General features: G+C 36.1%; 1 protein-coding gene across 1 annotated transcript in view; it reads right to left on the bottom strand.

The window, feature by feature from the left end:
- LOC129263760 (mucin-5AC-like) overlaps positions 1-15849 on the bottom strand; it is a 133989-nt gene continuing 118140 nt past the window's right edge. Inside the window, exons 73-81 of the mRNA XM_064097751.1 lie at positions 15249-15596; positions 14219-14458; positions 12562-12945; positions 10783-10941; positions 9002-9379; positions 6445-6724; positions 4740-4870; positions 3902-4047; positions 1-2719 (exon numbers count right to left, since the gene is read on the bottom strand). Coding sequence (XP_063953821.1) covers positions 2537-2719; positions 3902-4047; positions 4740-4870; positions 6445-6724; positions 9002-9379; positions 10783-10941; positions 12562-12945; positions 14219-14458; positions 15249-15596 — 2249 coding nt within the window. The 3' untranslated portion in view covers positions 1-2536. The remainder of the gene's footprint in view (positions 2720-3901; positions 4048-4739; positions 4871-6444; positions 6725-9001; positions 9380-10782; positions 10942-12561; positions 12946-14218; positions 14459-15248; positions 15597-15849) is intronic.

Genomic DNA, 15849 nt, shown 5'->3' with positions numbered 1-15849 from the left:
CAAAGCTTCATGAAGTTCACTAAACTTCTACACATAATTTTGAAATTTGTTCAATATTTAGAGCAACAATGGCCAAATAAAGAGAGGTATTTATGAATATCACTTGAATAAAAGAAGCTACTTTTTGAGGACCTGCCGACTGACTGCCTTTGTTCGAAATTGAAAACAAATGAAACATTGAAACATTGGATTTCTAAATACAATATACCTTTGAAAACTTGATTAAACATCAAATACAATAATTTCATTTTGAAGGGCAGAGTTGCTCTTACATAATATCACAGCTGCTGTTTATCGTTTAACCCTGGCTCGGCGCTCAGGCCTGCCTGCGGAGGTGAAAAGTTATATAAGAGGGATTAACCTGGCCATGCAGGATTGATAGAACTTGGAACCTCTAACAAGGTTTTTTAAACTGAGGTATAAAACCTCAGTTCAAATCTGAGCAGCGGTTGTCTCCCAAACGAGGGTTTGACGTAGTAGACTAATTGCCTCAAGTCCAACTAGTCATTAGATGAATTGAATATAAGACCAATTGGGAATCAGATAAATTGGATAGCAGACGAACTTGTTATGGATGATATGGGTTTAGTTAGACCATGTGAAGTTGGACAAACTGACAATTAGACCAAGTGGTCATATACCAATCGATAATTCACTAACTACGGCTGGTAGACCCATGAAATAATGGAGCAAGGACACAAAATCTGCTTGATCTTGTGCATTCGTTGAATTGCTCATCGATGATATAGGATAGTGAAAGGGGGCGGTAATGCCGGCATTGAAGTCAACGGGTCTACAGCCTCCCCCCCCCCCCAAAAAAAAAAAAAAACAAATGGTTGTATATTTAAAAATGAAAAAAAAATCTACATATATATTTCATTTTTTTCAAAATCAGTTAAGTATCAGTATAACCACATCTAGAGGAATATCACTCTGAAGAGCTGGACCGGCATGTGCAAATCACAACCAAGTGCACACAGACACACCCACACACCTTTGCGTGTGCACTCTGCACAACTTCACTCACCAACACCCATAACCACACAAACACCCACACATACATGTCTATACACAATATGACCATGAATGCTATAATCAATGAATGATTCTCAATATCTCCCCACAAAAAAAAATTCACTCCACTGACTCATCTTGACTATATTTTCTTTTAATTCCCACTGCGCTACGCACTCTAAAATCACATTTTCACATTTGCAATCTGCAAGTAAAAACTTTACTTTTCACTTCACTTACATGGTAATTCACACAAAATATTGACCCTTTAACTAGTGTTATGCAGTTCTAATAGCGCTACAATGAGCTCCTTTTTAATTGTAACGATTGCAAAAGGATGCATTCACAAATCAGCCAGTAAATAAATAGTCATATATTACACATAAATAAGTTCCAAACCTCTTCACAAGAGCCATATCACTTTACATGCAGGTCATTTCACCACTCAGACACATTGGTCTGAATTCACAAAGGAATTTTTAACTAGGCAAGTGGGTACAACACCCTCGCCCTCATCATGCTCTTTAAAGCGCACCTACAATTTGTATTATTGGATCACATTCAGTTTGTACACATGCTCAAAAAAACCTTGGTAGGGTTTTAAACTTCAGTTGTAAATTTGGGACATTGATGTCAAATCCCCTTTTCAGCCTCTGTAATTATCAAAACTAAATGAATTAAATTAATTATAACATCTTAACGGAAGCCGTTGTTTGAATTACATTTTAACTTTAACTTACAATATCAGCGGGAAAAATGGAAGCCTGTGTACAACACAGCAAATTTATTGAATACGCATTGTGTGAACTGATTGTAAAATGATCAATAACATGCATATTACTATTTATGGATTCAAGAAAATCATCGATGAAATAAAAGAGAATTAAGGTAGACAATAAATGGATCAAAACTAGGCGGTATTTAGCAGACTACGCAAATGAATTGCAAACAACATGTCCATGGTCAGAAAAATTTGTGTCAAATAAACCCTTGGGCAGCACACTGGTCAAAAGAACAGAAACTTGTTGATGAATTGACATTCATTTGATGACATCCGAGAAAAACTTGATTTTCTCAATTAAGAATTACTCCATTACATTTATCCTTCATAGTTTTTTTTAACAAGCACATATTGGTCAATGATCAACCAGTTATAACAAGGTTGTGACTCAATTCAATTCAATGCTTTATTCACTTTAAACAATCCTTGTTAGATCTCTTTTCAGGTCAGAATATTGAAAAAATCAGCTCACATTTGCACTTGTATCAATTAACCGAAGAAAAGGAGGAAGGATTACCACAGGCAGTGATTCACGAAGGTCTGCATTATGCAACAGAAAGAATTGTCTCAAACTATTACTCCTCTGCAAAGGACCTTTTATGTTATCAAGTGGTATATTATCACTGAAAAAAATGAACATTTTTGTAAAATACAATTTAGAAATATTACAAATTAGAATGCAATCCAAGTCTACTGTCGAGATGAAGCAGTGTGTGCGACATGATGGATATATATTTGCCCTCAAGATAATGCTGGACATTCAACGTGTTGACATGAACAAGATGTAATCACAGGCACGGAGATGTCAATGGTGGTGTTGTCCGGGCATGGGATGGTGAATACCTCTTCTCTCACTGCATTAGCATCTTGACTAATCTGACAACAAGAGCATTCCTTTTGAATATCCACTTGGCCATCTTTAACCTGAAAAGTGTAAGTGAAAATAGCTTAAGGTGATTGGTGAATAATGATAATGATGACGATAATAATAAGAAGAGTAACACAGTATGGACTTGACGAATGTACACACTACTGACAGAAAAGTGAAGAAACTGGAGAAAATGTTCATTCAAAGTTAATTGACTCCTGTGTTGTATCTTAAACAATCTTGCAACATTTGAATTATCTACTACAATCCGTAGCTTTCCCATTGTACAATTTTTTAGATTTTTTTTTTAAGAACTTTTTTTAATGTACTGCGTTGAATATGGGAAGTACTTTCAATGGCAAATTGGCAATTCGTCTATTGCCAACTCACCCACGCACCACATGGTCTACCTTCATTTAGTCTTATGCCATTCCGTCCATCAACATTTTGTCTATCAACCATTCGGTCCAATCATCACTTTGTCTAATCACTAGTTTTGTCCATGACCATTTTGTCTCATAACCAGTTGGTGTTATACCCACTATATTTTCATTTATTTCGCCCAATTAAAAGTCCAATTAGAGCAAATGTTATATGGACTAAATGGCTATTGAACCAACTGATTATTTGACAAAATGGTGATTGGACGAAATGGCAATTAGACCAAATGGATAGTGGTTGAACTGATGGTAGACCAAATGATAGTAGATGAGATGGTAATTGGACGAATTGGCATTAGATCAATTGAAAATAAACCTTTTCAATTTGTTACAATCTCCACTAATTTTTCAAAAGATTATCTAATGATCAATTCTCCTCATGGCCAATATATGTTCATTGGCCTAAATGAGCTTTTAACTTGACCATATGACCCAAGACTAAAGCAAAACGATGAGCAATACTGAATTACCCTATATCCATGTTTTATGAACTAGATCCATGAACTTTCAAAGTTATAATGACATTTTAAAAACTTATCCTTGGTTAAGATTTTGATGTTGATTTTCCATGTTCATTGACCCTTATTGACCTTTGTTATGTTACCTGAAACTCAGGCAGGATGCTCAGTAATACTCGATTACCCTTGTGCCCATGTTTTATGAACTAAGTCCATATACTTTCTAAGTTATGATAACATTTCAAAAACCTCGATGTTGATGATCGATGCCACCGCCACTTTTTTGTCCTAATTTTTGTCTCATTCTATTATGCAGGCGAGGCAAAAATAAAATGCTTACCCCTGCGAAGTACTCATGAGATGGACAACCTCCGGAGCATTCCATCAAATAGACTGTGTCACTACAGTTACCATAACTGATAGTCACTGGTTGGGATGAACTCACAGGTTTACAGGCACTGGGTGGAGGCGGTGAAGAGGGAGTAACTTGAATAGAACAAGCAGAAAACATACTTTAGTACACAAATAAAGATTACATGTATGTTTCACTACTTCTGTGGGATAAAACAAATTGACAGTTACTAATGCTTAAATTGTGCCCCTGACAAATTGGCGGCAACAGTTTTATCTATTGATCACAATTTTGTCATGTACAATCCTTTACTTCGTTACCTTTCAGTCTGTGCCATATATTTTAGGAATGATATGGTTCAGCATTAAGGTACCATACAAACAGTAGGTGGTTTCAAACTGCCTCGATCACAAGAAATTAATAGAACATTTACATGCTAAAAAATACCAGATAATTATTCCTGCATTCAGACCTCCCCGAAACACACTCTTTGGGGAAATTTCTCGAAGTTATGAGCATGCGCAGTACTGTCTGGTAGCAGACGAAGAAGCGCATGCTTTTAGCGGTACGATCGGGGGACGGCCGGGGCGGGAAATCCGCCTGCGGCCGGAGTAGCTCTAGCACGTAATAACTATACTCGATCGTATGAGCAAATCATTTGTTCCCTTGATCATCTGCAATTGCACTAGATTTCTCTTAAGGCCTTGGTGGCCTCCTCACTCCAGTGCAATGTCATCTGGTATGAAAATGTAGAATACCAGTAAATATAGATGGATGGATGGATCTCCCTTGTGGCCAATCAATATCATTATATATGAAAACATACCTTCAGTCGGAGTTGGAGTTGGCGTTTCTGAGATTGATGGGGTCGGGGTTTCTGTAGGAGTCTCAGTTGAAGATGGGGGCTCAGTTGTCGGACAATTGGGCCCAACGGTTTCATTTCTACAGCACAAAAACCTGTAATGTGGATATGCAATCAAGAAAACAAAAAAACATTTTTAAAAGTTCTTAACCTAAAGATTAACACTTATGAACTGTTAAGTGGTATTATTGGTTGGGTCCTAATGAATTTTCTACCAAGGTTGGTTTCAGGTTGGAGAAGACGTCAGGATTTCTTTTTACCTGAAGAATGACTTGAAATCAATGGGTACTAGGGCATGCAAGGGCTGAAATCGAGAGGAAAATCACAGAATCAATCGGGAAGAGAACATTGGAGCAGACTAAATCTGTAAGTGTACAGAATGAGAGATGTTGCAATCAACCTCCAATACAGAAGATGATATTTGGGGGGAAAATATGAAAATGAATAATGATCAGAGTTTTAAATGAGAATAATGATCACAATTTTTAAAGAGAATGAGAATCTACATGAAAAGCAAGAATTGATGACAGCCTAGAACATAAGTGATTAAATAAACGATATCCCTTCAACCCAGTATGTGTGTTCTTGATACATGAGCTTGACTCAAGCCCTTGTTGCGATATCACTCTTTGTATGAAAGTTCTTGTTATATCCCAAAATAATGCATATCACTGCTACGATTCCATTACTATATTATATAAATCATTATGCCCGGAACCAGCTCTAATGCAAAGAATATCAAATAAAAACGTTTTTACATAGGATAAAATTTGTGATTGTACATCAAAATTTATTTTGATTGTTTTCCGATCAAAATCAAATAACTACCTTGTTCATATATTATAAAACACTTTACAAGCATAGGATAAGGTGAAAATTGAAGGATACCATCTGTCAGTTCAGGTGTGAAATTTAATCACTTCCTATCAATCTACAATAACAACAATAACGACATCCTACCTACTATGAGAATGATAATAGCCAATAAACAATAAAATAAAAAATAATTATAATGATGACAGTCACTGTTATATTTATCTATAAGTATTTTTCCTGTTTCAAAAGTTAATTGCAAAATCCATTTAAATTCAATTGATGCAGTCTTATCATTTTATTCCAATACTGTTCTCTTCCTAATTGATTCTGATTTTCTGTCTTGGCCTATTTCCATCTACTTTTATGCAATTTAACTTTTGATTAGTAGGATAATAATAATACATAAGTGGCAGTGACAGTGACAAATACTGGTATTATGAGGAAAGTTCTACAAATGGTAAAAATGATCAGGATAATTCACACAGCACCCATTCATGAAGATGAAATGCACTGGTCAGGACATGAGGAAAACTAAGGTTTATCACACAAGTTGCGTTCAAATGATTTTGGGAGAGATGGGTCATATGGGGTAATGTTGAGTAAAATTTGAGGGACCTTGTTCAAAATACATGGTGCAATAAATCAAACAGAATTGAAAAAAAAAATGAAGACATGAAAATGAAAATGAAAATCTATATTTTATTGTTCGAAATAGACATGAAATGAAATACTCCGGAAGTTTGTTTTGCCCACCTGACCATGGGCCCGGCAGCCGCTGTCCAGCGCCAGATCGACGAGGATCAAGTAATAACATAGAATAAAAAAATATCAATGAGAAAAAATCCCTAGTTACCTGATTCTGTAATCAAGGCAAATCGGCTGTGTGTCTGAATGAAGACAGACCAATCCAAGGTCCACATCACATGTCACATCTTGGCTCAAAATATAGGAACTGAGGTGGGGTATTGCACTCATCTCACATTCAATGTCCCTTGGATGTTCGCAGATCTCAAACTGCTGTTGGCAGTCCTCTTTGATCTCAAACTCACCAACATCAAATGGAGTCACCTTACCACCGGGATCTTCATCATCACACCACGGGGTCCATTCACAGATCTCTTCAATGTGACACCCTATTAGGGGGAATAAAAGCAGATGCCCATGTAAGTATTCTGTTGATTTCTGTATCACCCGCAGGAACTCAGCAAAGCAGCTTCTTCCGCATCAAAGCCAAGCTGGTGTATTACCAATTACATTGGAAACATTTAAAGAAAAATAAAACCCTTGGGACAAGAAAGCTCGTGTGAAAACAGAAAAATCAAAGAAACAGATCAATGAAAGTGTGAATAAAAATCGGACAAATAATGAGAAAGTTATGAGCATTTGAATATTGCGTTCACTAATGCTATATATGGAGATCCTCCCATTGTCAATACTACAAAGATGTGTGATGTCACTTGTGAATAACTCTCCCAGTACTTTTGTACGTATTACTCTTAAACTGCCTCTTCTATCACATCTATCAGTAGATCATGTATTCTTTCTATAGGAGGGCATGTAATACAAATTTACCAAAAATACATTATGGATAAAGAGTTTGTATCACATAAGAGCAAAAAAGAACAATTTGTGGGTATTTTATAGTCCACCAAAGGGAAAGTTGTTCACATGTGAAATCACACATCTTTGTCGCAAAGCCCAGTGGGAGGATATCCATAGCAATTAGCGATCGCAATATTCAAATGCTCATAACTTTCTCATTATTTGTCCCTATTAGTCCACATGTCCCAAAGTTTTCATTCCCCTTTAGGTTAATCGGTCATAGCGACTGGCCTTATAGACAACAGAAAATACTCTTTGTGTCTTTTTTTTTTTAAGTGGAGATAATGGCCGAGCAAGGATTCGATCTCACGTCACAATCATGAATTCAATGCTCTAACAACTGTATCACACAAATATTGTTCAACAGGTAGCTGAAGAGAATTCACTTTTTTTTATTTTTTAATCAAACATCCAAATGCTTTGCATAACAAAAATCTTTTTTTTTTCAAACTGAGTGTTAATTACTGACAAAAATACATTTCAATAAATCAGCAAGCCATGCGTAAGAATGCAAGTGGAATACCTCAAGACTTTTTTTACCCACAATAAAAAAGAAACACTGGTCATTAGAATTATTTAAACTCATTTTCATGAAAAAATATAAAGTTTTAATTAACTTTAATGAGGTACTTAGAAAAATTATCATCAATAAAGTACTTCGTTGGCGAGTCAATAGCTCTGCAAAAACTATTCATGACAAGAAGCTTGCTGCAAGCATAAATTTTTTTTTCATTCATAATCCTGTATTATGTGCTACAGTTTGACTTGAAGTTGTGACCTTAAGTTATATTGTTTGAATATGGATAGCTAACAGTGACACATCCTTAACAGTATAGGTTTGATTCATCAGTTCATTTTACATCTAATATCAATAATGAATCTCTGTCAATAATAAAAACTAAAATAGTTTTCTTAACCCATAAAACATGTAAAGAGTACATAGTTTCTTCACCATTAAAGCATACAGGTAGAGAAAGTACACAGAAAACATAAGAAACATACTTGTAAACAAAATATTGATTTTTTTTTAAAAGAAATTTTTTTGGGGGCTTCTCATTAGTTAAGCAGAGTAGAACATGTCCTATTACAGTCAACATGGACTTCAGAATATGGACCATATTTCACTTGATTATTATTGCTAGATAATATTTCTAAACATCTGGCACTGACATTGCTCAATTGAGCAATCAAGTTAAGATTAAAGGCCTGTATTCTGATCTATGATTTCACTTGCGATCTAGTTTTAAATTGTGGTCTAATTACATGTATGGGTAGCCATAGGAAATTATTAATTATTATGAATTATTAATACCTATCTGGGAATGATAACTGAAGTATGTTTCTTATGCATCAAAGTATGAGGAAAGAAACCACAAATATACAGTATCAACAGACTTTTGGCATTTTCTGCTTCCTATAACCAGCACACTTAGACCATGACTTGATTTAAATTGACTCCAGAATATGGGCTAAAGTCTTTTATCTTGTTGCTCCTTTTTTCTAAAATGCGCGTTACCTGGAAAATGTGAGGAAAAAAATGTAATTACTATTTTGACATTTTCTAGTTTTTGGTATGTCATGAGACAAGATTCGAACCATTGGCGTTCAAACTGTGGGACAGATGGTGCTCTAACAATTCATTCACTCGAAAGCATGCATGTTCAGCACCAACTTCCTTTTGTTCACCACCACCTGCTACAAGACCCCCAATTAATTGATTCAGTGGCAGATCAAGGGTTTAAAATAAAAGGTGAGCTTCAGAAACCTGCACTTGGTATAGGTCAGGAAGAAAAGGGGGGCGTGATTACCTTCAGTTGTAGGCTCTACTGTAGTAGTCGTCTCGGTTGGTGGGGGACTTGAGCAAGTGACTCTCTCTATACTGCAGCAGTGCCAGCGAACTTCATAGTCGGCACAGACTGGTGTCCCAGGTAGATTTCTACAGCTCAGACCTGTATTCAAATCGCAGGTAGCGGCATCTTCAGTCTGGTTCGAGAACTCATGGGTGTCCACAGTCCTGCACTCAATGTCACGTGGATCAGAGCAATCACTAGGAAAGCCTTCAAAGTGCTGGGCATCTGCAAGAAGCTCTAATTCTTCAACTGGAGCATAGGCAGATTTCACTTTGCCATAATCATCATCAAACCATATGGTCCAATAGCACGACAATCTCATGTGAGGTATGCATTCTGTGGAAAGAAAATGGCAAGTTCATTACTTTCCTATCTTGCAGTAATTTTCACAGTATATCAAAAAAAGCTTTCTAAAAGAAGAAAGTTACTAGTCATATGAAATTCTTGTCTTGAGAGATTTTATGATCAATATCATAAATATGCCAGGAATAAGAGCCTGGCCCCAGCTTGGAATGCCAGTGAAAGCTTATTGGCTAAGCCGAACCCAATCCAAACCCGATTTAATACTAATAATAATTCCATGTTGGTTGGTAGTTATGAATCAAGTGGGGGAAGTAACATTGACAATATGATAGACCAAAAGAAGTATTCTGAATAAAATGTGTTCCCTCAGGGACAGCCAGTGAAGACATTTCAAGATAGGGGTGATGTGACTGCGCTTGCTGGATAAGGTTACAATGCATGCATTTTGTAACTTGCGCAGTTTACCAATATGAGAGTCTCTGGCAAGTAGTATGGGAGGCCATTACCAAAATCAAGCCATGAAGAAGTAACTGAATGTATCAGTTTCTCTGTTGCTGAGTGAGTGAGATATTTTCCAATGACTACAATGTTGTGTATTTGATAGCGAACTGATCTAAAAAAAATACTTGTAATCTGATGAGTGCAAAAATCAACAACTAAAATTGCGACACGATTTTAAAAAGGAATGTTGCTGCCCAAGACTCAATGGAAGCAATGTAAAATAATATATATTTATACATATATATAGGAATTTTTCTCATCTCTGGTCTACCAATGGTTTCCCGCCTCTATTACGGGCGGCTCATCAGGACACTGAAGCTAGTTGGATTTGGTGTAGGTCCTTGGTTAGGGCAATGGATGCATTTCATGGTCCGGTGGTTCTCTGTTCTTTTTTGGCGGCAAGAACTAACCACCGTACCATGAAATGCATCCATTGCTCAAACCAAGGGCCTCCACCAAATCCAACTAGCTTCAGTGTCCTGATGAGCCGCTTGTGATAGAGCCGCGAAACCATTGGTAGACCAGAGATGAGGAAAATTCCTATAACGCTCTGCTTCTATTGAAACATCACTTCTAGCACTTTTCCTGAACTTGATGTTATATATACATTGGCCCAATTCCATACGAAAACATTACACAGCAATCTAAATACAGTAGATTCTTATATTTATTTTAAACACTGCCTTCTCAGTAGAACCAGTTGGTCTTTGTGAAAAACCCAGAAGATTAAAGAAATAGTACTTAATAGGGTAAGCACTTTTCACAAATATGTTTAAATTGATGATCTTCATTGAAATTGTGCCCTGGACCTATCAAAATAAAGGAAAACATTGAAAAAAAATTATGTTGTAACCTAACAACATAACTAAATTCATCAAAATCTGCTCCACAAACAAAACCTATCTTGATTCTGATGCAACTTATACATTGTCTACCTTCTGGAGTTGTTCCGGTTGTAGTGCCTGTTGTTGTTTCTATAGTGGTTCCAGTTGTTGTTCCTGTTGTGGTATCTGTTGTTGTTTCTATAGTGGTAACAGTTGTTGTTCCTGTTGTGGTACCTGTTGTTGTTTCTATAGTGGTTCCAGTTGTTGTTCCTAGATTTGTACGTGTAAAGAAGAACTAGATGTATATTATCAAGAAGATTCTATGACTGGAGTTCCAACAGGCAACAAATATATTCAAGCAGATGTTCATTTCTAAAGAAGCACAAAAGAAAGAATGGCAATAAGGACCTTCTGATGTCAGCCTTCGAAGCCGCCAGTTTCAGTGAAGAAATCCGAGGGGTGAAATTTTACGAATATCCATTTGTATCAATTTTTCATCTTTCATATTAATAAACAAACTGAAATTTGAATGCGTGACAAAACATCAATAACCAAGCACTATTACGACAAGATATTTGCCCAGACTATATCAATTAACCTTTAAATGGTGAAAAAAGAAAGAATTTGACCTTTACTGAAACCAGATTTAAACACTTTTCCGATCGTTTGCGGCGAATAAAAATTTCAAATGTGGTCGGTGGAATATTGTTGTACATTACTGTATATGCCAGATGAGTGCCCGCAATGTATGCTCAGTCGAGCAAATTTGAGTCATATTTCAGGACATATTGCATAGATTATTTTCGCATGCCTCCGAATTATGTACTACACATATAACCAGACCAAGATCATGAAGATGCCGCGAAAAAGTAATTATCATCACAAAAGCATATTTCCCTTTATGTATGACCTATAGCTGCGAGTCATGCAGGAATCATTTGTCTACACAATTGCAAGAGATGTTGAGCAAAGTGCGTACCTGACATACTTTCTACTGGCGGCTTTTAACCTTGTTCAAAGAGATTTTATATGATGTTACTCCATCTCATTTGAAACCTCCTTGATATTATCATTAAGGATAAAATATAACAATATTCTGCTTCAAAGTAAGTAGCAAACGAATGATCCTTTGATCCCCCACTATACTAATATGTATTGAACATTGTATTGATTTTATATATTGTTGCTTTTTAAAGTGGAAATAAATTGAATTGAATTGAATTGTTTTGTTTTTGTTAAGATGTTCTGATTAAAAGGAAATCAACCATGGTAACAGAATAGTATGTCTGCAAGTATCCAATTCAAAATGAAATAAAGAAGAATTAAAAGTTTTAAAAAATGCAGACAAATCATTTCTATTAAATTGAGCAAGTCCTTGCCCTATATCGCAATGACATCACCTACATGTATGTGACAAAACTGAAATCCCCAAACAGGATTACTGTCATTAATCTACAATTCAAAACTATCCTACTGTTTTTCCCATCCTGTAAATCTTTCACAATCATGCTCCTTTCACATTTCTTCTTTTCAAATCACATTTCATTTGTGTTTGATTCAATTTTCACCAATCATAATGTTCATGAAATATTCCATAACAAAGGGTAAATTCACTAAATTTGTGTACAGGTCCTCCAATGAAACTGTTTGATAATGAAATTCAAACAAATCTCAATAACTTAAAAGAGCATCTCTGACATGAATATTGCCACCAAGAGCAACACTTTCCCCAAAATCCTTTATTTTCCAATGATATCAAGAAAAAAATATACATGTAGATATCATGTTTGTCCAAAAGATAGCTTTTATCTTTATCCCTTACTTCCGCATCACAACAACACACATGCTTTCCAATTAACAAAACTTTGATAATGATATTGGTCATACTACCAGGAATTAGTGAAAATACTTCTGTGATGCAACTACCTTCTGTGGTTGTTCCAGGTGGTGAGCAAGTGACAGTGTGCCAACCACAGCACAGCCACCTACATTCATAGTCCAGACATATTGGTCTTCCTAGGATATTAATACAGCGAAGACCTGTATTAACATCAACGGTAACAGCATCAGTAGTTTCATTCCACAACACATGTGTGTCTACGGTCCTGCACCGGATACCGAATACGTTGCAATCTTCGGGGAAACCGGGGAAGTGCCGGGCATCTGCAAGAAGTTCAACTTCCTCAGCTGGAGCACTCTCAGATTGCATTTGTCCAGAATCATCATTAATCCAGTCAGTCCAAATACATTTGTAATCTCTGCTGGGAACACACTCTGCAAGACAAAAGGAGTTTTGGATTGCAAATAAAGTAGTAGAGTATGACTGGAAAAAAGTCATTTTAAGTGTTACATTAAAGAGTGGGAGAAAGTGCAGTATAAGGAGTTCTAGTAATAATTGAGTATTCTGCAATTGTCATTCCATATCAGGACAAGCTGGTGAAGCAATTAATTTCAAACCAATTAATACCGCAACAACAAGAAAATAAATTTACCTGAGCAAGGTAATACAAATAAAACTCAAGTCCATCTCTGAATATAATGAAAGAAACACCTTCATGAGAACACTAATGATAAAATAATGCTAATAATACTAATAATCGATAATCATATTAATCATAGCAATAATATTAATAATGATAATAACAACAACATTTTTACCAGGGGTAGCCACTTCAGTTCCCAAAACTGTTATCCGAGCAGGTCTGGCTTAACATGATGATGGTATTCATACCCTAGCATTTGACAGACTGCCTAGGCCCAAAGCATTTGTGGAATTTCTTCCTACAGGGTAACCATTTATTACACCTACACATATCATTATAACTATCAATCAGTAAATCAATATTCACTATCAAACTGGAAACTATAATTTCTGCAATAGACAAGCTCCTCTTTACCTCATCGGCAAGTTTATACAATTGACCCTTCCTTTCTTTCATAAGGATGGGTAAATCACAAGGCAAGATATTAATATCTAAATATGCCTGACATAGCAGGCAGAAATTGAATGGAACTAGTGACTAGAATAGCATATCAATAAATACTTTATCAAGGTATTTGTCGCAATTCTACTTTTAATACATTAGCATGTTGCTTTTCCAATGTACTTGGCCAACTCTTAAATACCACTTGCTCATTGACTAATTTCTGCTTCCGGAGGATCTAATGATAAGCACAATTCAAAAGAATATTAAAACTATCATGCTATTTGAGTTCAAATGACCTTATTCTCATCATGCACAGAATGGAAAAATGAACTAGCTTTTCAAAGATGATCATCTGTCCATCTCCTTTCTGGCTGGTGATATCAAGTCGGTGACACAAAAGGAAGGGCAGGAAGGGTGACCCCATCCCTATGATTTTTGAGTGATAAAGTATCATCTCTGACACTTTATCCTTCCCTTCTTCACTAAAAGAGTAACCAAAGCATTTATAAAAAATGGTCCTTTTCTCACAAACTTGACCTAATTGTGTCTACTGCCATTCATACATTATCCATACTCTGGAATGTTTCCAGATATTGTGCCAATTGTTCCCTGTGTGGTACCTGTTGTGGTGGCTGGAGTGGTTCCAGTTGTTGTTCCTGTTGTGGTACCTGTTGTGGTTCCAGTTGTTGTTCCTGTTGTGGTACCTGTTGTGGTTCCAGTTGTTGTTCCTGTTGTGGTACCTGTTGTGGTTCCAGTTGTTGTTCCTGTCGTGGTACCTGTTGTTGTTTCTATAGTGGTTCCAGTTGTTGTTCCTGTTGTAGTGCCTGTTGTTGTTTCTATAGTGGTTCCAGTTGTTGTTCCTAGATTTGTTCATGTAAAGAAGAACTAGATGTATATTATCATAAAGGATGAAATATGACAATATTCTGTTCCAAAGTAAGTAGCAAATGAAACGCAATTAAAAGGAAATGAACCATGGTAACAGAATATTATGTCTGCAAGTATCCAATTCAAAATGAAAAAGGAAATCTTTAACTTTGAAAAAAATGCAGACAAATCATTTCTATTAAATTGAGCAAGTCGTTGCCCTATATCGCAATGACATCACGTACATGTATGTGACAAAACTGAAATCCCCAAACAGGATTACTGTCATTAATCTACAATTCAAAACTATCCTACTGTTTTTCCCATCCTGTAAATCTTTCACAATCATGCTCCTTTCACATTTCTTCTTTTCAAATCACATTTCATTTGTGTTTGATTCAATTTTCACCAATCATAATGTTCATGAAATATTCCATAACAAAGGGTAAATTCACTAAATTTCTGTACAGCTCCTCCAATGAAACTGTTCGATAATGAAATTCAAACAAATCTCAATAACTTAAAAGAGCATCTTTGACATGAATATTGACACCAAGAGCGACACTTTCCCCACAATACCTTATTTTCAAATGATATTAGGAAGAAAAAAAACATACATGTAGATACCGTGTTTGTCTAAAAAAAAACTTTTTTCTTTATCCTTTACTTCCGCATCATGACAACACACATGTTTTTCAATTAACAAAACTTTTAAATGCATATTTATAGTGATATTGGTCATACTACCAGGAATTAGTGAAAATACTTGATTGATGCAACTACCTTCTGTGGTTGTTCCAGGTGGTGAGCAAGTGACAGTGTGCCAACTGCAGCACAGCCAGCTACATTCATAGTCCAGACAAATTGGTCTTCCTAGTATATTAATACAGCGAAGACCTGTATTTACATCAACGGTAACAGCGTCAGTAGTTTCATTCCACGACACATGTGTGTCTACTGTCCTGCACCGGATACCGAATACGTTGCATTCTTCGGGGAAACCGGGGAAGTGCCGGGCATCTGCAAGAAGTTCAACTTCCTCAGCTGGAGCACTCTCAGATTGCATTTGTCCAGAATCATCATTAATCCAGTCAGTCCAAATACATTTGTAATCTCTGCTGGGAACACACTCTGCAAGACAAAAGGAGTTTTGGATTGCCAATAAAGTAGTAGAATATGACTGGAAAAAAGTCATTTTAAGTGTTACATTAAAGAGTGGGAGAAAGTGCAGTATAAGGAGTTCTAGTAATAGTTGAGTATTATGCAATTGTCATTCCATATCAGGACAAGCTGGTGAAGCAATTAATTTCAAACCAATTAATACCGCAACAACAAGAAAATAAATTTACCTGAGCAAGGTAATACAAATAAAACTCAAGTCCAT

The sequence above is a fragment of the Lytechinus pictus genome, chromosome 1, assembly GCF_037042905.1.
Source record: "Lytechinus pictus isolate F3 Inbred chromosome 1, Lp3.0, whole genome shotgun sequence".
Classification (NCBI taxonomy): Eukaryota; Metazoa; Echinodermata; class Echinoidea; order Temnopleuroida; family Toxopneustidae; genus Lytechinus; species Lytechinus pictus.
This window is presented reverse-complemented; position numbering and strand designations above follow the sequence as displayed.